At 41.0% G+C, this 22,640-nt stretch overlaps 1 protein-coding gene across 1 annotated transcript in view; it reads right to left on the bottom strand.

The window, feature by feature from the left end:
* Positions 1 to 12,996: 12,996 nt before the first annotated feature.
* CLMN (calmin) overlaps positions 12,997 to 22,640 on the bottom strand; it is a 97,825-nt gene continuing 88,181 nt past the window's right edge. Inside the window, exons 8-13 of the mRNA XM_065404244.1 lie at positions 22,487 to 22,569; positions 19,270 to 20,640; positions 17,896 to 18,077; positions 16,185 to 16,245; positions 14,950 to 15,017; positions 12,997 to 13,150 (exon numbers count right to left, since the gene is read on the bottom strand). Coding sequence (XP_065260316.1) covers positions 12,997 to 13,150; positions 14,950 to 15,017; positions 16,185 to 16,245; positions 17,896 to 18,077; positions 19,270 to 20,640; positions 22,487 to 22,569 — 1,919 coding nt within the window. The remainder of the gene's footprint in view (positions 13,151 to 14,949; positions 15,018 to 16,184; positions 16,246 to 17,895; positions 18,078 to 19,269; positions 20,641 to 22,486; positions 22,570 to 22,640) is intronic.

The raw sequence follows: 22,640 nt of genomic DNA, 5'->3' as shown, positions 1-22,640 counted from the left end.
GGGGCCAGGGAAGGGATTTGGGGAAGGAGTTGGAATAGGGGCAGGGAGGGGGCTGAGTTGGGGTGGGGACTTTGGGAAGGGGTTGGAATGGGGGTGGGGCCTCATGGAAGGGGTGGAGTGGGGGCATGGTGGGGGCAGAGGTGGGGTCGAGCACCCAGGGGAAAGAGGGAAAGTCGGCGCCTATGGTACAAGCAATTACATGTGGCATTACTTTCAGCTCCTAGTAATCCAAGTCCATCCACTCATACATTCCCAGTGTTCAAATCCTGCACTCCATACACACACGACTCCTAAGGCCTGTAGAACTTTGGCCCTACACGCTTGGGCCTCAATTCTGCAGTTAAGATTCACCTGATATCAGGATCTCACCAAGCCTGCTAAGTACTTAGGCAGTATCCTTAGCCACTGTACCACAACAGTGCACTGAAATGCTACCCCAACCAACAGCCTTAGTGCTAAAGGCCTACAGACCCACAGCAGCCACACCCCAGGCCCCTCATTGGATGGCCCGGCAGCACTCTCATTAGGTACCGGGGCTATTTAAAGACCCCAACAGGAAGAGGATGGAAGCTATCTGAGCAATAGACCATTGCCTGTTGGATGCTGCCTAGATCGCCTTGCCTGACCCTGCCTTGCTGCCTCACCCAACCTCACCTCCCCAATCAGCTGATCTAGCCCCATGGATTGGAGCTTCCGGCTACAGACTCTTGTGAGAATGCCAACCATTGCCCCAGACTGCCTCTGATACTGATTGACCTCCTGCCAACCTGACCACCCATGCACACTTGACTGCTGCTTGGACTGCCCCTAGTCCACCTTGACAACCAGGCATTACATCTGAACAGTCCCAATTGCAGGATCAGGGCCACATATTGCAACAAATGTTGCAAATGTTTTTGTTTTGTTCCTAACTCTATCCTCATGCAAGAACCATTAAAAACCACAAGCTGAGTTCCATTGTTCTAAGCATTTATTATATCTAGGGACCAGATCTTGCATTGCTGAAGTGAGTGGAAGTTTTGCATTTACACCACTGGAAGCAGGATTGGGCCAGTATTAGTAACAGATCCTTAGAGGTACTTACTACCTGCAGGATTTAGGTGGGAAAGGATGGTCCAATGGTTAAGTACTTCCCTACCTCAGTGGGGTATTGTGGAGGATAACTACATTAAACAGTGTGAGGTGTGTGGATTCTACAGTAAAGGGGGGCCATTTAAAGTACCCAAGATAGATAGCCCATTAAACTTTCTGCTCTGATTCAGGCTATCACACATTTATTGAAAGATAACCCACAATTCTCTTCCCTACCACCTTCCTTTGTTTATGTGCATGTCTAAGTTTGTCCGTTTTAGATTGTAAGCTCTTGAGGACAGAGATCCAGGCCCTGGTTCTCTGTGTTTCATTGTGCTTCTGCTACTTCCCCATCACTGATGTTCTGCAAGAGAAGTGACTGGGGAACACTGTAAAATGGATCCAGGCATCAGCTATTCACCTATTGAGCCACCAGTTCAAATGCTTAAAATCATAAGTGAAAAGGAGCTCAGTAAGTCTTATTCTAAAGTTGACATTTATCCACCTCTGGAAATGCATGATTCAGCAAAATTATTTTTGGAAGCTTACATAAGGCTTGACCCGATATACCTGATTCTACATGCTGGTAAACCTTCACCTTCCTAAACTCAACATCTACTCCTTTTAAAAAGTGACTGGGAGAGAAAATTAGGCTCCTGTTTTCTAACAATCACTGTCTGTAAGTTTTCTGCTTGTCAAACTGTTTCTTAAGATTTCTTTATAACAAGCAAATACAGTCTCTTAGCATGAAAATAACATTATTGGAAACAGAATGGTTTCTCCTGAAAAAGTAAATGTAGCAAAGGAATTTCTCAGCATGGGAAAATATGCAGACAACAGATACGTACAGAAATTCTGTCCGTTTATTTCAAAATTGGAGGTTTTATAAAATAAATTTTGAAGCTATTCACTCTTGCATCCTAGTGTGATTACAGAGCAACAGTTTCCAAAAGTTACCTCTTTTTGCTATTTGTATCAACTCTACACAAAACATTTTATTTCTCTTAATTTTTTCTTCACAAAAATCAGCATTGAACAATAATTGCAACCATTCAGGGTGGATCACTGTACTGACCAAGAAAATATTCAGAAGTATTTACAGATAAACGTCACTGTCTTTTAAATACATACTTCCTTCTTAATACCAGTTAGAGTTTCAGATTCTCCTCGCTATTCAATACAATGCAAGTGTGTGTGTGTGTGTATAGAACGAAGAGGGCCAAGTTCTGCCCTCAGTTATCTCCCTGGAACAAGTCAATGGGGGTCTAACAATCAGATCAGTGGGGTTGCATTAATGTAACCAAATTAAAGAATTTGGCACATATATTTGAACAACTTGCACAGAGTTGGTTTGATGGTGAGGCAGCAAACACTCATTTAAATAACGAGCATCCTTGACAATTAGTCAAAGAAAGGGAATGCTAATTAAAAACAAATGTACATTCATTTAAGTTTGCTGATGGATGTTTACTCCTGGCACAAAAGTCCCTCTAACTCCTTCAGTAACCTAGCACTTTACATATTAAAATTTAAACTGGAAAACAGTAACGAAAGTACAGTAAGTTAAGTAAGTTCATCTGCATTTTACAGGTAAGAGTAACATAGCTGAAAGTGTTAGCATACCTGAAGCACCAGTTAAGTTATGGCCCGTTAAGTCAATTATAATGAGATCACAAATGAAAGAAGATGGTATGATCCTTATAATTAAAAACAGAAGAGTTTGACTAAACAAAAGTAATACATTATTCCATGTTTCAAAAAAAAAAAAAAGTGAACAGACGGGATCACTGATTTCTAAGGATGGGCAGCATTTAGTCATCGAGATGAGATTCTCCACCCTTAATCGTTTTGAGGGTACCTAACCAGACATTATTAATATTTATTTGTTACCATAGCACCGCGGAGCCCCAGTCATGGACCAAGACCTCATTGTGCTAGGCCCTGTACAAGCACAAAACAATTTACAAGAAGAATTTACAAGAAGTCCCACTGAAACTAATGAGGCTATTTGTGGAGTAAGGTACCACAGAACATGAGCAAGGTTATTGGAATCTGGTCCTTGTTGAATTGGCATGTTTTTGTATTCTCGTGAGGTGAATTTGTTTCCCATTCCCCAGCAGTAAAACCACAAATCAGGCTGTTAGTGACATTTTATTTCCTTCTCATATAGAAGTTAAAAATATAATAACCACTACTTAAGGGGTGATTTCATGTCCCTTAAGCAGAGATAGCTATTGCTAACATAAGCCTAGTGTTTCTTTCAGAGTGTGAAAATAAGGTATAATTCTCTCTCTTTTTTTTTTTTTTTACCAGCAATAACCATTGCCTGGAAAGGGGCAGGGCCGGCTCTAGGATTTTTGCCGCCCCAAGCAAAAACAATTTTGGCCGCCCCCCCGTTTTTTTCTTACCCCACCCCCGGCCCCGCCTCAACTCCGCCCCGTCCCCAAATCCCCAGCCCTGCCTCCTCCCCCCAGGCTCTCAAGCCTAGGAGGGAGGGAGGGGGAGAAGCGGCGCGCGCGCCGCGGCCACTCGGAGTCTCCCCCTCCCTCCCAGGTTTGAGAGCCTGGGAGGGAGGGCGAGCAGCGGCGCGCGAATCAGCTGTTTCGCGCGCCGCAGCCGCTCGGGATCTCCCCCTCCCCCCCAGGTTTGAGAGCCTGGGAGGGAGGGCGAGCAGCGGCGTGCGAATCAGCTGTTTCGCGCGCCATGGCGCGCGAGCGGCAGCAGCGGAGGTGAGCTAGGGTGGCCGGGGCACATTTTTAGGGGCGGCAGGGGCGGCATTCTGGTGCCGGCCTTGCCGCCCCTAAAAATGTGCCGCCCCAAGCACCAGCTTGTTTTGCTGGTGCCTAGAGCCGGCCCTGGAAAGGGGGTAGCAGAAATTCTACTGAAGAGGAAGGACACTTTTTCTGACAAAGACTTCAGAGTGAAAGAACAATGCTTTGATGGTCACTCAAGAAATGAAACATGGCTTTAGCCCTTGAGAGTAAAGGCATCATCCAAGGTTCCTAAAAATAAGAAGCATGATTCCATTTCCCTCCCATGCCTTATTGTCGTATTCTGTTTAAATAAATTATATAAATGGATTAAGCATTCTGATTATACTTTCCCACATAAATTAATACCTAAACATCCACTCCTTCACTGTACCGCTTTGGCAGTTTTGTGCTGTTCCAAAAAAATAAAAAAAATAAAAAATAGTGCAACTGGTATACTTATTGAAGAGAGGATTATAACAATTACAAATTAGACGTCATCGAAGTAGCATTATCACTGCACACAGTATTGCTTCTTGAGAAAAAAACAACTTTTTTACTGCAGTGTTAAGGTTGCAAAGTAAATAAATAACAACATTAGGAAATGGAAAATGTAAGGTTCCTACAGCAATGCTAACCTGTCCCCATTGCACATAAATGTATGCAATAAAATACTACACATGGGCAGATTGCGGCCCAGCTCGCATGGCAGTGCAGGGACATAATGGGGGTACCGTGCAAGATATTGTATATCAAGATACTTCCTCCACCCTGCACAGATGGAGACAGATTGTCAGATCTTATCGGCAAGGACTGTCTTTTAGTTCTGTATTTGTATAGTGCATATCTCAATTGTGTCTTGGTCCCGGCCTAGGGCTTCTAGGCACTATGGTAAAACAAATAAAGAATAATGAGGAAGTGGAATGGGGCAGGTGGAACCACAGCTCTGCTCCCCAATGCACCAGGTGGCACAGCTATGCCTGGTATGGATCCAGCACAGTTAACTCCCTCCTTGGAGAAGGGGAAACCAGGAGGGAGAGTGACACTCTCTAAATCACAATCTCCCCACTTGTGCTCCAGAGGTCACGTGCCCATGTGCTGCCCCTCACTTAAGTCTGGTCTACACTTAAATATTAGAACAACCTAGTAGCTATGTCACTCAGAGCTGTGAAAAATTTCACACCCTGAGCACCATAATTAGGTTGACCTAATCCCCAGGACAGACACAGCTAGGTCAGAGAGGTGGACTGACTACATGGATGGAAAAACCCCTTCTGATGATGTAGGAAGCAACTACATTACTGCGCCTCAAAGGTGTAGCTGCAGCCCTGCAACTGTGCCACGGTAGCGTTTGTAGTGTAGATATAGCCTCTGTCCAAATACCTATCTCACAATCTAGCCCTTAAGAAAATGAGGAACAGAAAGTGAGCAACATAGCATCAGTACTGTAGGAACCTTCACTCCTGCATTTCGTGGGCTTTTAGAAACCCCATATTAACTGTGCAATCTTAATATTGCATTTGTACATTTTTGCATTTAATTTCCCTGTTTTTCTTCTCGTGTGGGTGGGAGGAAGGGGGGGGGTTAAAAAGTCTCCATTAACTTGCTTGAAAGACTAAGGTTCTGATCCTGCAACTCTTATTCATGCAAATAAATCATCTTGTTCACATCGGGAGACTCAATGAAGTGAATGGGACTATTAAGTGAATAAGGACCTAGGTAAGCTGGCTCTTAAAGTGGCAGGTGCTCTTAGTCTGCTTTATGGTGTATGTGCTTAAGCTGATTTAAAGCCACCATAAGGTTCTGATCTTGCAAGCTACTGAGTGCCAATACGTCCTATTGACTTCAATGGAAGTTGAGGACACTTAGATTTCATAGGACACACTCAATGCCTTGGCAGGATTTAGCCCTAAATCCTTAAAGCTGGCACAGATTAATTGACTATTAGATTACATTGCTAAGTGCTCACTTTTGAAAGACCCCATTTCTTTAAGGTCCTGGTCCTGCAATTGGATCAGTGCAGGTGAACTCCTGCGCCTGCGTGAAGTCCCACTGAAATCAATGGGGCACTGTACACCTGTTACATCTGTATAAATCAGAATAAATTCATTGACATCAATAGAGTTATTCCGGACTTACATTTCTTTAGATGAGAGCAGTGTTTTGAGCAATGCATGGAAAATTTCAGCCCCTAAAGTGAGTTTTTTAAAAAGCTAAGGATGCAGTGAGGAAAAGTGGGTCATCACTTAACCTATTTTGCAACCTTAACTACAAGTTTTACCACAAAACAAAAGCTGTAAAGCATCTATTTTAAAGGTTGTATTATATACAATTTTATATGATCATTCACCATATTTTTCAAGACTACTATTTATTGACTCACCTGACATATTTGCAGTTATTTTGTCATGTCTGCAAATTATGCGTGAAATTGCATTACTTATTTGATATTAAATTTTCTCATGATTTACAATGATTAATAAGTATAACATTCATACAATTATACATACTCTTAAAATGTTTTTACAGCTTTCAAACATAGATAAAATAAATCATTGTGATACAAAATAATATTTCATCTTTAAAACAGTTTTTAATAGCTGAACTTTTAAGCTTTCTATAAGATTCTGTAGACACTTCAATTACACTGTAGAAATTCCACTAAAATAAGTTTTAGAGCTCAATCCATCAAAAATATTGATGGTATTTAAAATGGGACTGTATTTTTTAAGGCTACACAAATGAAACTTGTATGGGTCACACCCACTGTGCTGACCCATTATTATCTATTTGGCAAGGGCTGCATTAATTTTCAGTTTGATTATATGCTTGCCTAATTTTGCATCTGAAAATGGAGTAAGAATCTGCCAGATAATTTATATGAAATTTCCTCCTTAAACATCATACCCTTTTTTACATAGGCCCAGATTATTAAAGATAATTATGCATTGCTGCACTCAGCGTCACAATGCCTACTTGATTTAGGAGCCTACATGTAATTTGCAAAAGGGATTTAGGCACCTATGAGTAAAAAACTGAGGCCCCAATTCAGGAATGCATCCTTATTCAGGAAGGGCACTTAAGTAAGTACATGCCTAGGTTTAAGCGTATGCTTAAGTGCTTCCCTGAATCAGGGCTTAATTAAGTGCCTGAATATGGATTTGTGTGTCTAACTTTAGACACTCAGATTAACAACTTTGGCCTCGGTGACTAGATCAATGTTACACAGCTAGGAACAGAACTGAAGAATCCCAGTCCTCTGCTCTAATCACCCACTTTTAATTTCTCCTCATTTCTGCCAAGCAACATTCCTATTGCTGCTGACATTGCCCACCAGCTCTTAAAACATTAGATACCCCTGGCTAGTCCTGCATTCTTTAGGCAAAACTCTCATGAACTTAAATGGGAGTTTTTCCGAAGTAAAGACTTCAGGATCAGGCTCCCAGGCTGCAACATACCAATAGTGTACACAAAGTCTGATTACAGGTTAAATGCCTTGGTACATTTTAAGTACGCTGCTTGTGGAATGCATTATTGAAAGGAATGGGAGTTTTTTCATGGACTTGAATAGGAGCAGGATTGAGCCCTAAATGCATATCATTGTAATTAATGGGACTTGAGTGCTTAAATGGGTGCCATTTGTGTCCAGTGCTGAGTATTCCAATAGACTGAGTGTTCCTTAAGGTGGGTGAGATCATATCTTTTATTGGACCAACTTCTGTTGGTGAGATAGACAAGCTTTCGAGCTACACAGAGCTCTTCTTCAGGTCGGGGAAAGGTACTAAGAGTGTCACAGCTAAATACAAGATTGAACAGATAGTTTAGCATAATTAGTTGCACATATTGTAAGGGACCATTCAAGCTGAATTGTCCTGCTAACACCCCTGTAGTTTTAGGACAAAAAGGGGGGTTAGTGGGTTACAGATTGTTATATATAATAAGCCATAAATCCAGTGTCCCTATTAAGACCATGATTTTTAGTGTCTAGCAAAGTTATGAATTTAAGCTCCCAGGCTCATCTTTCGAAAGTGTTGTGCAGATTTCCTTTGAGGATGAGGACTGATCGGTCAGATAAGGAGTTCCTTAAGGAGTTTATCAGAGGTTAATCACACCAGTAAGAATCACCCTTTGTTCTTTACCCTCAGTCCCCTTATTTAACAGCTGAATAACAGAGGCAAGATCAATTTTGTAGCAGTGAAAACAGCTCAATACATCATGGGTCCATCTAGAACTGTACTCATCCTTTTAACACAAAGGGACATAACCCCACCCCACCCCCACCTCTGTTCATGGGATAGATTTGATAGCATTATGTTTAATCTGAATGATCTGTTATTAACTGCATGTTTAAGACAACAGCTGCAGACTATATGAGGTTTAATCTGCATGATCTGTTGCTTGACTAGATATTAATCAGTGGGCTGGAATGGAAAATAATATAGCTGTCCTTGTAGCCAGGTATTTCCTGGCAAGGAGATCTTTTTGGAAGGCTCTCACAGACACTACTAGCATCAAGCTGTGTTATATAGTTTCTGAGTTATCATGATGATCTTTATGGTTGACTTTGTTTATTTCCTTGAGACATCCAATGAGCTCCTCTTGGTGAAATCAGTTTTTTGAGGAGGGATGTTTGGTTTCTTTGTTATAACAATGCCAGCTTTCTAAATATTTGGGAAACAGGAGATTATATCCAAGTTCCAAGTGATTTCTCTTGAAGCTCAAGAGTCTTGCAAGAACCAGAAAGAGCCTGATAAAATAATCTATTCAAGAATTTGTCATGAACAGAAGGAGTCTCCCTGTAGCGTTAACCAAATGTTACAGAGAAGTGAAGTCTTTTGCCCTAAATTACGGTATAGTGTTACTATGTGTGTTAAACAGCTGCCATGCTGTACCTCGGAGTTGGCTGCACTTCAGAAGTGGGTGCAGTGATTCTCATATTATGTTTTGCAAAGGGATCCTTTGGGAGAAAAGGCACTAGTTCAACACAAGATATTTATCTAAATATGAAGATTCCAGAATTGTCATTGTGTGTGTGTCACTGAAACCTAAAATGTTTGAGTCAGTGTGAAGTGATGGAAACAGCTACAAGCATGGCTATGAGTTTTTCTTGTTCAGACTATCACCAGGTTCAACCATCACTGGAATTCGTGGCCTCTTACTGTCTATTTTTTTGAGTATTCAGACATTTTGACTTCACAAATTACATTCGTGCAGTGTACAGCTACAGTAAGGCATGTACAGTAACTCCTCGCTTAACGTTGTAGTTATGTTCCTGAAAAATGCGACTTTAAGCAAAACAATGTTAAGCAAATCCAATTTCCTCATAAAAATTAATGTAAATAGGGGGGTTAGGTTCCAGGGAAATTTTTTTCACCAGACCAAAAACTATATATATATATATATACACACATACATACATACATACACACACACACACACACACACACACACACACACAGTATAAGTTTTAAACAAACAATTTAATACTGTACACAGCAATGATGATTGTGAAGCTTGGTTGAGATGGTGAAGTTAGAGGGTGGAAGAAGGTGGGATATTCCCAGGGAATGCCTTACTACTAAATGATGAACTAGCAGTTGGCTGAGCCCTCAAGGGTTAACACGTTGTTAATGTAGCCTCACACTCTACAAGGCAGCACAAATGGAGGGGAGGGGAGACAGCATGGCAGACAGAGACACACACCCTGTGTGTGTGTGAGAGAGAGATGCGCATTGCCCCTTTAAGTATGCTAACCCCACTCTAAGTACATTGCCTTTTTAAGTAGATCAGCAAGTTGATACAGCAGCTGCTGTCAGCAAGCTCCCTCCGTCCTGAGCCCTGTTGTATGTCCCTTCTGCTCTATGGAGATGGGGTAAGCGGGGGGCAGGGGGAGGGGGACACCCTGACATTAGCCCCCTTCTTCTCCCCTCCATCCCCCCCGCACAGCAAGCAGAAGGCTCCCGGGAGCAGCTCCAAGGCAGAGGGCAGGAGCAGCATATGGCTGGTGTGGGGGGAGGGACAGCTGAACTGCCAGCAATTGATAGCCTGCTGGGCAGCTGCCACACAGGGAACTTAGGGGAGCGGGGAGCTGATGGAGGGCTGCCAGTCCACCCTGGTTCCAAGCCCCCACCACTAGTTCCAAGGGGCTGCTCTTTCTGCAAGCAGTGGACAAAACAGGCAGCTGCCAAACAACATTATAAGGGAGCATTGCACAACTTTAAACAAGCATGTTCTCTAATTGATCATCAACGTAACAACATTAACCAGGATGACGTTAAGTGAGGAGTTACTGTATCTATGCCATGCCAAGAGTCCTAGTCCATTGTGAGATCAGAGGTAACTCAACCAATCACTGCCCTTACACTACAGCTAAGTTGCATCCAACGATTTGATTGGTTGTATAGGGAGACTGCACAGATGATGGATTAGTTGGCCCACTTGCCATAACCGTGCAACAGCACAGGCTTTTGGCCACTAATTATTAAATAACTCGTCAGACTTCAGGGATAGCTGCATGAAGTAAATGTCACAATACAAAAATCAGTTATCGTCCAATTGTCTGATCAACAAAAAGTGTACTCAGCTCAGTGTCTGGTTTGTGGTACTTTTTTTCCTTTTTAACGAAGGCAGTGAGACTTTATCCAGGATCACCCAGAGTTCCTCCAGAGAAGTGCCAGTTATGCGGAGACTTTTCTCAGTTCTGTCATCTCTCTTCTAGAGATAGGCCTGAACCAAAACCTTGGACCTACTTCCCCTCAAATTTTGGGTGAAGTCCAGATCTGAATCTGCTTCTCAAATTTATGGCTTGGACCCATCTCTACTCTCGTCTGATGTTGGCAAAGGACTAGAAGATCCTTATAACGGACAGATGGAAAGAGCCCAAGGGTGAAATCCTGGCTTCAGTGATATCAGTGGCAATATGCGTATTGACTTAAATGGGCCATGATTTCACCCCAAGTGTTTAAACTATCATCCTATGCAGCATTATCCTCTAATCCTAATTGCACCTCCAAGATGAGGTGTTACTGAAAGAGGTCATAACAAGCTAATATCAAGAACCTATACAATAATTTAGTGCAGTGTGCAACGAAGGAAATACTCAGCAGACAGCAAGCCTTTAACAACTTTGAAGCATGTGCAAATGAAGTGCTTAACATTCAAGTACATATATATGTCCTGTCTCCAAAGAGCTTTTATTTAAGATAAGCACTAAAAATAGCGTACTGAAAGGGAATCTTAAACATACAGCCTCTTATTATAAATACTTTTTATTCTAACAAAGTTGAGTGCAAGCCCATGAAACACCTTTTTTTTTATGAGGCGCTTTGTGGTCTGATGTATGGATGTTTAAATAGAACCAGCAACATTACATGTCCTCATGAGGGCATCGTGAAGTCAAAATGTGCCTGTGGTGGCAGATGACTACACCAGAAATACCATGGGTAGAAGTTATTGCTATTGCCAAGTAGGCGACCCCAAGCTTATACCTGATTCCCATTCTGGCTAAAAGCTCAGTATAAGCTATAAAGAAATCACTGACGTCTTCATGCTTTTACTGTCCCATTTCTATACTGTTTTTGATCAAAAGACTAAGACCAAATGCAAGCCAGGATTTTTGTTATTTGTCTGGCGCTAGAAGTCCCTTCATATGTACTCGAAATTTTCAGAAAGAAGAAATATAGGCTGCCGACATTTTTCTGGATCTATTTCTCCAGTAGTCATTTCTTCCCCTATTGATCTCAGTGCTTATAATCCTCTTGAGTTGCACCTCCACCTCAGAAGGTGATAAGCTGGGTTTTTTATGATTTTTAGTGTCTTCAAAGGCAGAGTCTTCATATGATCTGATAAGTGCAATTCACTGATGCACCTGATCCAGAGGCTGAATGGTAAAGGACAAGGAAGTAGATAACTCAGCAGAAGAGGCAAGAGATCCCAACTGATGTTTTCCTTCTGTAAAAATCTGCTTTGGAGTGAATGATTAATAATTTATTTTAGACAGATGCTCCTTGAAAGATATTTTAGAGGGTGGCCTCTTTGTCAGTGGTGTATAAAAAGAAGAAATGTCAATGTTTCCTGAGGTATCCTCTATCAAAGTCTCTATACCAGGCTCTCCTTTCCTTCCTTTAAATCTCTTCTGGTAAGCAGCTACCTTGATCTTTCTTTTTTCACAGCCAATTTGCTAATATAGAGGGTACAATGTTCAAAGATGAGAGGACAAAGATGAGAGGGCTCAGAATAATGTTTCCTTGTATTTCACTAATGGAAATGTATTAGCTTCTCCTTCACCTTCACTCCAGACTTGAGCAAAGAATCTATATACAACAGAAAAACTTGCCCAACACCACAGATTCTGAGTGCCTTCCAGTAACGCATGACTATACATCTGTCATGTACTATTTGTTCTCTCACATTATTCCCAGGAGAAGTGTGTGCAATAGAGTATCTTGTTTTGGTAGCATTTTAGGTTTTTATTAATTATAGCAAGATTTATATTTGCAATTCCTCTGCCAAGACACAGTAACAATATGGGCCAAATTTTGATCTCAGTTAATGAAGTCAATGAAGTTATAGGTGCAACTGAGATCAGAATTTGCTCCCATGTGTTTGAAAAGTCCTTTCAACTGAAAACAAAACATACGATGGAAGAATAATTGATGGAGGAAGGTTAAGCTTCTTCTACCAAAGTATTTCCACTGGAAATACAGAAAAGAGCTTATTTCAAGCCCTGCCAATGTGGATGACCAAGCTTTGACATGAAGTCACACATTACCCTTCTTTCACAGCTACATGGCCCTACGTAAATAAGTGTAGCCAGAGGAACAATTTTTGAAGAACCATTTTTGAAGAGTGGAGCTCTAAATCATCTGTGTCTCTACTAATAATTATCAATTTTATTTAGCATTTTATAAAGCAAGGCACAAATGTACAAAAATTGTGTATATTAAATCATCCCATTTTCATATATATATCTATATATATATATCTACACAATGTCACAATATAAAATGTGCTACAACATTATAAATAGCACAATAGTAAGTTAAGACTAATCTTCGTATCAGCTTTAAAACCAGACCCTATATTTATCTGTGCTTCACCTGAAGGAACCGATTTATATGCATACACATGAAAAAAATCAAGCCACTGTCTTTTATTATTCCCACACTCACAGAGATCAAAATTTGTTACTAACAAGATGCGGAAGGAGCAACAGGCAGTAGACCAGCACCCAGAGGAAAACAATGAAGTAAAATAACTCGGGTTGCTCTACATATGGAGGTTCAGGAGGTGGAATAGCATTCTCCGGAGCCTCTAAGTCTTTTTTCTTCCTGCAAAAATGGATGAGAGAGAGGTTGGGTTGGGGGAGGAAAACAACTGTAAATGTGCAGTGGATTGACTGAAGTTGTTGATGGAAAGATGGGCAGAACTATGAGGCAGTAGTTCAATTAATCTTACAGTCCAGCCAGCTAGAGAGCGAGTCAGAACTGTGAGGTACACAAGGGGGTTGTGCAGTATCACTTCTTAGAAGCCAATGCACACAACTGTTTTAAGCCTCTGACAACTTCGGGCTGATTCTCAGGTAGCGTCAATCAGTGCAACTCCCACTGAAGTCAATGGAGTTATGCCAATTTACATCAGTTGAGGTTCCACCCCTAACTGTAAACACCTATGAATATTGGGCAGTGTTCAAATATGGATTTTTAATTGAAACAAAGCTAAGATTATCAAAAATTGTTAGTGATATTGGGTGTCCAACTTGAGACATCTTAAAGGGACTTCATTTTCACAGGGTGGACCCGCAGCACTTTTTGAAAATCAGATCCCATTCAGGTTTCTCAAGATGGGCACTCACAAATCGCTAGTCACTTCTGAAAATGCTCTCTGAAAAGGGTTTCAAATACTTGGAGTAATGAAGCCATTTATTTTGAAAGTTCTTGCCCAGATGGGTTTTGAACAATTTAATTATACATCGATAGCATACATTGGAAATCTTTTCTTGAGGGTGGGTGGATTCTCTGATGCTATTTGGTCAAAGTTCTCAAAAGTCTGAAATGAAATTTAAGGACTAACAAGAGCAACTCCAACATTTGCAAACTGGGAGATTTCATTGGGTCCTGTAATGCAAAACCACCACCACTTGGCACTTATATAGAGCTTTCCTTCTTCAGAGTGCCATAATTAAATCAGGAGAGACCTCAGGAGCACATTTTAAATGACACAAGATGACCCGGGACAGCAAACCATCCACATTTTACTAATGTGAACACAGCATCTTCTTCAGTGTGGTTCTTTTTAAATTTTAACTTTGAATACATTTGCCAGTTTTTCAGTGAAATATATTCCTATGTTCTCTTTTGGTTTCGGAGTAACTCTGCAGATTTGCTTTCATTCTTCTTACTGAAAATCTGACTGGATATCAAAGGTAGTGAGTTTCATGCTAGAGTTTCGCAAACAGTCATAATGTGATACATTGTTTACACAGTTTTCAGAAAGTCTGGCACTATCAATCATGTAAGTGAGAACTGGACACTCCTGTTTCCAATAGCATTTTTGCATGTTTTCCGTAATTAACTCCTGTGACCACTAATTAAGAGCCAAATTCTGGCTCCACTCAAGTCAATGCAAAACCCCCTTTGGCCTCAAGTAGAGGCCTTATCTACACTGTAGCTGCATTCCTGCAAAAAAAAGTCCCAGGATAGACAAGGCCATGCACTGGCTGGAACAGTCTCCTAGGGGCCACTGGCCCAGGATCATTGGAGCACATCACATTTTAACTCCACCCTCTCCCATTCTTTCCTTGTCCTGGAATGTCCCCTCCACCAAGTGTGGTATGCTGTAGGCTCATGGGGGATCCTCAGCATCCCAATTAACACAGCTCTAAGTCTCCCTTGCTATGTGCAAAGAAGATCTAGCCAAGGCTGACAATCTGCCACTATATATCTATACCTACCAAATTTTGTACTTCAGACTTGTGAGGAGTTGTGCTGAATCCTATTCCATGCCAGTGCCTGTAATTTTCTAAAGTATACATCAGTCTCAACCACTGCAGAATAATTCTGAATCTCACTTTAGAACACTTGTACAAGATTCTAGAAGTCTTGGATGCCATGAAAAAGACACTACCCACCTGATAATTAACAGATTTGTGCTTTCATTTATGTCTGTGTTCTTCTGTTTATTTTCACTAACGTGTTCCTAAAATTACATATTTATAAACAAAATTACAATGAAAAGAGTCAAATGGCTTTCAAACAAGCATCAAAGACAGCGACAAAGATAGCAGCTGATTTTAAGTTATGTACAAAAATCTTTCTAAATTTTACTCCAACAAAATAATATCTGGCTTCTAATACATTCCCCTTGCATCCAACACCTCAGTCTGATATCAACAATAGTGAAACACAAGCAGCCACAGACATTGCTGCTTCCAATATTTTTTATTCACAGTGGGTGACATTCTCGTTCCTTGCATACAATTTGAGTAGCTGAGCTTTATGGATGAAGTGTGTGTGTGCATTAAATCCTGGCTCCACTGAAATTAATGCAAAATTCCTATTGACTTCAAGGTTGTCTGGATTTCACCTTGTGTTTGGCAGAGCCACAGTCCCAGCCCAAAGAGGTGGAATGCAGCTGCATCATCACCTATTGCCTCTTTGTGCCACATACATCAATCTAGGGCCCAGTGAGGTAATGAACACCTCTTGAGAGAACAAGACAAACCACGTCTACCACTGTGTTCTATTGTGCTATTAATTTCAGTGGCATAGGACTGAGCCATTAGTCAAGTGGCATGATGCAACAACCAGTGCAGGTTTGAGGCAATAAACCCAATCCTGTGAGGTACTTGTGAAATGCTCAGCAATTTGCAGGACGGGTCATAAATGAGGTGTTGGGAGGCTACTGCACATAAAATACAGAGCATACATCATGTTCCTTGCTATTTACTGAAAGCAGAAAGGGTCACTGTAGAATTAAAGAAAACTCACTATGCAAAGAATGGCAGCCTCAGTGAAATGTCAAGTCACTGACTGCTACAAAAATATTGAAATTACAATGTAGTCCCCAAATAGTTTGTATAATTGCATGATTAGACATTCCTTTGTGGATATACTTAATAACCCGAGGTTTGATTAAAAATTGTTTGTATTTTCCTTTAAAGCTTTTCTTTATTCCTAATATCTTAGTGCTTAAACCAGAAATTCTATGACTTTCATTTAATCAACAGGTTTATATTTGGTTGTGTTTTAGCAATCACATATAATTACTTTTTATAATTAGTAGTCTACCACTTATTAGGCCTGTGATTTTAGGAGATAATTAGAGGAAATGAATGGGAGACACTAAATTTTTCCACATACTAACCTTTTCACTGGGATTAGGAATCCTTTTTCGGAGGTAAACATTGGAGTCGCTGTAGCTAACCCTGAAAAGTAAATAAAAATAAAACTTTAAGTTCACAGAGGCAAATTTTCATAGGGGCTTTGACCTCAACAAATGCCCCTGCAGTTTTATGTACATCATCTTCAAGATATGCAAAACTTCAAATACACATTCAAATTCATGTTTTTATGCATACAAAATGTTCAGGTGCAACTTCAGAAGCTGCTTTGGAAAATCTGGCCATGATATGAAAAACTAGCAACATTCCACTTTGAATAATTTCTGAAAAGCAATATCTTGATAGGTGTTGAAGGTGCACAAACCTAGGGCTACCATATGTCTGGATTTCCCCGGACATGTCCGGCTTTTCGGTCTATAAATAGCCGTCCGGGGGGGATTTCTAAAAATCTAAAAATGTCTGGGATTTCCCCCCGGTCGGCTATTTATAGACAGAAAAGCGGCGGCCAAGCGCCATTCGGCAGCCAAAGCCCCTTCTCTGCTCCCCCCATCCCCTGCAGCCTTACCACGCCGTCCGGCCCCGCAGCTGTCTTCCCCCTCCTCCCCTCCCCTGAACGCTCCACCCCCGTGCTTCTCCCCCTCCCCTGCTTCCTGCAAATCAGATCTTCGCAGGAAGTCTGAAAAGAAGCAGGGGCAGGCAGGCGGCAGCAGCAGGTAAGCTGGGGCGGGAGAGCTCCGGGGAGGCGCGGCCCTGGCCGAGCGGCTCCCTCCGGCCCGGACCGAGCAGCGCCCGGCAGCCCCAGCGGCTCCGGCCCTGGCCCCAGCGGCTCGGGCCCGGCTTGGGCCCTGGGGCACCGGCACCGGTTCCGGCCGAGTGCGCTGGTCCAACCCCGGCCGAGCACCTCCGGCCCGGCCCCAAGCCCTGCGGAGCGAGCCCGATTCCTGGGCTTTTTAAAGCCGGCCCTGGTCAGGGGACAGGGAGGGGGGGGGTTGGGGATTCTGAGGGGGGCGGTCAGGGGATGGGAAGTGGGAGGGAGTGGATGGGGGCGGGGCAGGGCAGGGGCGGGGCTAGAGCGGGGCTCCTCCCCCCCAGTGTCCTCTTTTTTGCTTGTGGAAATATGGTAACCCTAACAAACCCCATTAGATTGAAGTGAGACTAGATCCCCAAACTGTTACCATTTGTGCTCTGTTTTCTTTTTTGAACTTATTTTATCATGAAAGGTATTAGAATGGTGGTTAATGTATAGGAAGCTTGGAGAAACTGAGTTAATGGGATTCTGGAAGTGAATTTCTATTGAGTTTGTTGCAGCTCTGATTAAACTCTTCACCAAAATGGCACAAATCCATTTTTGTTCAAATATTGCAACTAAACTAATATTCAAAAGAAACAGGAGTGAGAGTTAACTGAATGTTTCAATCATATATGTATAGAAATAATATGGGACATCAACCATTAAAGTAGTACAGTTGACACAGTGTCCATGGTTATCTCTCCACTATAAGTACAACACAGTTGTGTGTTAAACATGTTTAGGAATCTGTTTGGCTTTGCACGTGTAGACAAATCCAGTTGTGTTATGACAACGTCACATTGTTATTGGTTTGTGACTGTAACATAGAGAAGCCCAGTGCGGATAACATGTTCTAGCTAAATGAGATTTGTTCAGAAACATACTACTGAAACACAGTTTCACATCAAGGCATATTGAAGACTCCATAAAAGTTAATTAATTACCTGGAAAACTCCTGATAATCAATGATTTCTTCTTTTTGTTTATCAGGTAACTGTGTAGTCCCAGTTTCTGAAGTCTGAAAGTTTTCTGCTTGGATCACATTTTTCCTTTTTTCCTTCCTTTTACTGCTTATTTCTGATCTCAACATTGCTGATGATATATCCTCCAACTGGTCTACCATGACCTGTTTTAAAAAGAGATTTTCCATTAGACAATGACAAAAATAATACAGCTTTGCCATGACCCAGCTTTCAGATGTCTAATGTCTAGTCTGCGCTCCATAGCAGGGAATTGCATTTAATGCATAAAGATCTCACTGAACAAGGTAAAAAAGAACAGTTCTTCTTAGTAAGCAAGTTGTTGCTTAAAGGTTGAATTCGGCACATAGGGCTACATCATGCTACCAGTTCTTAAATAAAACTCCTCATTTCTTTCAAAGTGGAATTTTGTATAAGAAATAATGGCACAACATGGCCCCTGGAAAGGATCACTTCAGATTTTTCTAACACATCTCTGATAAAAGCAAACAGCCTGTACTCTGTAGTAGTTTTAGTTCAGATAATCTATATAAGGGTCTGTCTTCACATTAAAGTTCTAGCAGAATACGATAAAGTGTGAATTTAAACTGCTGTAGTTATACCAGTGTAACTCCCCAGGTGAACACGCTTATTACAGAATAAAAATGCCCCTTTCCAGTTTATCTTATGTCATTTTGGAAGGGGTTTAAGCTAAACTGAAAAAAGACACTCTTATTCCAGAATAAGTGTGTCCACATAGTGAATTAGACTGGTATATCACTTTAACTATACCAGTGTAATTATAACAGTATAGCTGGTACAAGCCTTAACTTTACTTGTGTGGTTAGTCCCATTCAAGTTAATATGACTACTTATGTGAGGAAAGTTACTCAAGTGTGTGAGTGCAGGCCCTTAGATTTATACTCTTTAGGGCAGGAATTGTCTTCACTTGTATGTTTTGTATAGCAAGCATGCCGCTGGCCCTTAACAGCAACAGCTGTAATACCTAGGAGCCATCCCCATGACTGAAGGTTTATAAGCCAATATGATCACAATGTCAGCTACACAGACACATTAGACAGTTATTTTAAATGCTAGTGGTATCCCATGAAAAAGTCGCATTTGGGTAGTAGTATTAGGGCTCATATTATATTGCCTGCAGCTGTTATGAGAACAACATTATCACACGAGCCAATTCTGACATTCCATCCAGCAGAGGGCAGTGGTAAACAATGTTTTGCGAGAATAGACATAGCATATTTAATACAATTATTCAAAAGTCTTGTAGTGAAATTAAGGTGTTGGGGCCAATTTATACAAGCTAGTAGATGGCTGAAATTTAAAAATCAAGATGAGTACCTCAGGATTTTCTGGATTTGTAGAATCTTGAGAGTTTGTGGATATGCTGCTGTCTTCCTTGAGTTCCATATTCTTTCCTATTCGGGCAGCCTGTACTTTTTCAGAGGAGGACTTAGTGGAACTGTCAGGATCCACCTTCTCCTCTTCCATGTCCTCAACAACCATTTCTGCTGGAGAGACACTCAGGTTGGTTTGCAGACCTGGGTCCAGAATGCCTCCTTCATTGTTTAGTACCAATGGCTCCCCTTCATGCAAATAATTCACTGATAGCTCACCACAGTTTTTGCTGTTTTCTGAAACATAAGAGGCAGGACTAGGCTTAGCAAAAGCTTCCAAAACTGCTGATATGGGAACATTGTAATGTGGGTAGTAGAAAAGATCGTGGGGAATTACAGAAACTTTCAAAGAATTTGATGACATTTTAGCTGAAGATCCATCTTCACTATGACTATCGAGATTCTCAGGAATTTTTGTAACTGGTGAGGTTGAATTTTCAGATTTGCAAGACAAAGATATTTCCATTTGACCTTTGAGATCAGAATCCTTGGATGAACAATTGGTATCTTGTACTGTCTGAAAAACAGGTGATTGTTCTGGATGTTCATACCCGTCTGGAAGTTTTTTAGATATTTCTTCATCTAGTAGACACAAAACATATTTACGTATATCCTCTTCTTTGGAAGCATTTTCCTGTAGAAAAGTTGAAGTTATGGGTTCAGTGTTTTCTACTAGATTTGTTGGTTCATTTGTATGTGCATCTGAAGTCTGAGATAATGGGCTCAAAGAACAACTATCCCCTGTTTTGTTGACTAATGAGTCCTTAATTTCATTGTTGCATTCAGGAGACATCTTTATAGTAAATTCTTCTTTAGAAGATGATTCTGAATCAACTGTGTCAACAGCATTTTTCTGATCAGGCAAAATAGTTGCTGAAAGGTCATCATTCTGTTTCAGTTGATCATCAGATATGCTCCTCTCATTCTGAATCAGTTTATCACTAAGAACTTCCCAAGAGGAACTGGATTCAAAACTGACAGATCCTGTAATTTGCAAAGAGGTAGGCCTCTGAGGTTCTTCTGCAGACAACAAAACCAATGACTCTTCTGAGACTCTCTGTGAATTATCTGATAGTGATTGATTCAATCTGTCATTAAGTTCTTCATCTGCAATTTCTGACTGGAGTTCCTCAGGCAAATCACGGACACAAACCTTTGTAGGAGGAGAGTGGCTCCTTTCATGGTTAACAGTGTACGTACGTTCTCCATTTTCATTCAATATCAAGATCTTGCCCTCTTGTTCTGAAGATGCATCTTTGATTTGGACATATGTGGCTTCAATTGGGATTTTCTTATCAGGATCCGAAAAATCTTCCTGTAAAGGATGATATAGCATTAAACAGTAATTTACATATCACTTTACATTTTCAAATTGCTATAGAAAGAGTCATTAATCAACCCTTACATCATCCTTTGAACTAGTCAAGTAATGATTGTCCCATTTTGTAAGTCAGGAAACTGAATTAACGAGGTTAAACTGTACAAGGCCACACAGCAAGTCCCTGACACAGCCAGATTAGAATGAGAAGATTCTAATCAGGGTGACCAGATGTTCCGATTTTAAAGGAAAAATAACAGGAGTACTTGTGGCACCTTAGAGACTAACAAATTTATTAGAGCATAAGGTTTCGTGGGCTACAACCCACTTCTTCGGATGCATATCCAGAAGTGGGTTGTAGCCCACGAAAGCTTATGCTCTAATAAATTTGTTAGTCTCTAAGGTGCCACAAGTACTCCTGTTATTTTTGCGGATACAGACTAACACGGCTGCTACTCTGAAACCGATTTTAAAGGGACAGTCCCGATTTTTGGGTCTTTATCTTACATAGACTCCTATTACCCCCCACCCCTGTCCCGATTTTTCACATTTGCTGTCTGGTCACCCTAATCCCAGTTCTCAATCATTAATTCAATTCACCTCTCCATACGGCCTTTTTGGGGATACCTGCTTTATTAAATACAGAAACTGGAGTAAAATAAACCCAAGAGTCCACTAACTCTACTGTAGATCATATTGATCTGCTAGTCTGATTTTTTTATTTACAATCTGAGCTCGGCAGCTTATCTGAAAAGTAGGAAGAAATTTGAGTTTTTTTTCTCACTCATAAAATACAATTAACGAACCGTAAAAATTGATGCTGTAAAACACAAGTAGCTTGAATAATGCAACTGGAGGCTTTATTAAACATAAATCTGAAGAAAACTAGTAGCAAAGTAACTTGAATGTGTAAGAGCTGTGTTTTTATCTGCTACTTGAGGAAGAACAAGAAAACTATCATCCTGCTTCTCCTGGGGAACAAACATCCTTGGAATCGCCTTTTCATACCAAAAAGGTGTAATTTAAATTAGTGATGACCAACCTCAAGAGGTCTGAGGTTCAGATAAGCCCTGAAATGTCTGCCTGCTTATACAGATTTAAATGTGATCTCTCCAGTTCCTACTTCGCTCTCATTCTCTTCAGCTCTTTGAATGTCTCCTATCCTTTAATTTCCCTTCCTCTGTTCCACAAGAAACTCCTCTACCAGAGCCCCAGAAGGCCCTCTTCATCCCCGACATGAAGTTTGCTTATCTATCAGCTCTTTCCCATAAATCCCAAACTGGCCCCTTATCAAAGGTAAGGACTGTAGTGAAATCCTGGCCCCATTTAAGTCAATTGAAGTTTTTTCCACTGACTTCAGTGAGACCATGATTTCACCTCTGCGGTCTTGAATCTGGTACTATGTCTTTTGAACATCACCACCAATCTGAGCTCAAATCTCATGAGATTTGAAGACAGAAACCAGTCCAACAAAGTCTGCCAAATTGTCTGAAATCTGGAGGTAGATTTTAGCACAAGGAGAAAACCTATTAAGATTCAGGGATGAGAGAGGAGTGGGGTAGTACTTATTTGCATTGATCCTAACTTTTGTAAAACAGCTTTGGGTTTAATGTTTGGATTGAGTCTTATTTTCTCCAAAGCAGTTTCATGGCCCCAACTTAAAACCTAAGGTATTGGATCAGACAAACACAACAGGAATCACTAAAATATGATGTGGCTTTTAAACCACTTGGAATAAATTGTTTGTAATAATTATGAAGGTAAAAATGAGAACATATATCTGACTTCCTCAAGGATGCCATGACAAATTATGAAAATACTACTTTATGAAAGAAAAGCGTACCCCTTCTATCTCTTGGAAATGCTCCAGAAATTGTGCCACATACGTCATAATTGATTGTTCATCAGGTGACTCAACCATTATATCTATGGAGAAAAAACACAAAGCACTTGGCCCTTAAATACTGAAAGAGGACTTGCACAGAAATGGGCCTTCA

Source organism: Emys orbicularis, chromosome 4, assembly GCF_028017835.1.
Source record: "Emys orbicularis isolate rEmyOrb1 chromosome 4, rEmyOrb1.hap1, whole genome shotgun sequence".
NCBI classification, from domain to species: Eukaryota; Metazoa; Chordata; order Testudines; family Emydidae; genus Emys; species Emys orbicularis.
The sequence above is the reverse complement of the archived record's forward strand: the minus strand, read 5'-3'. Positions and strand labels throughout refer to the sequence as shown.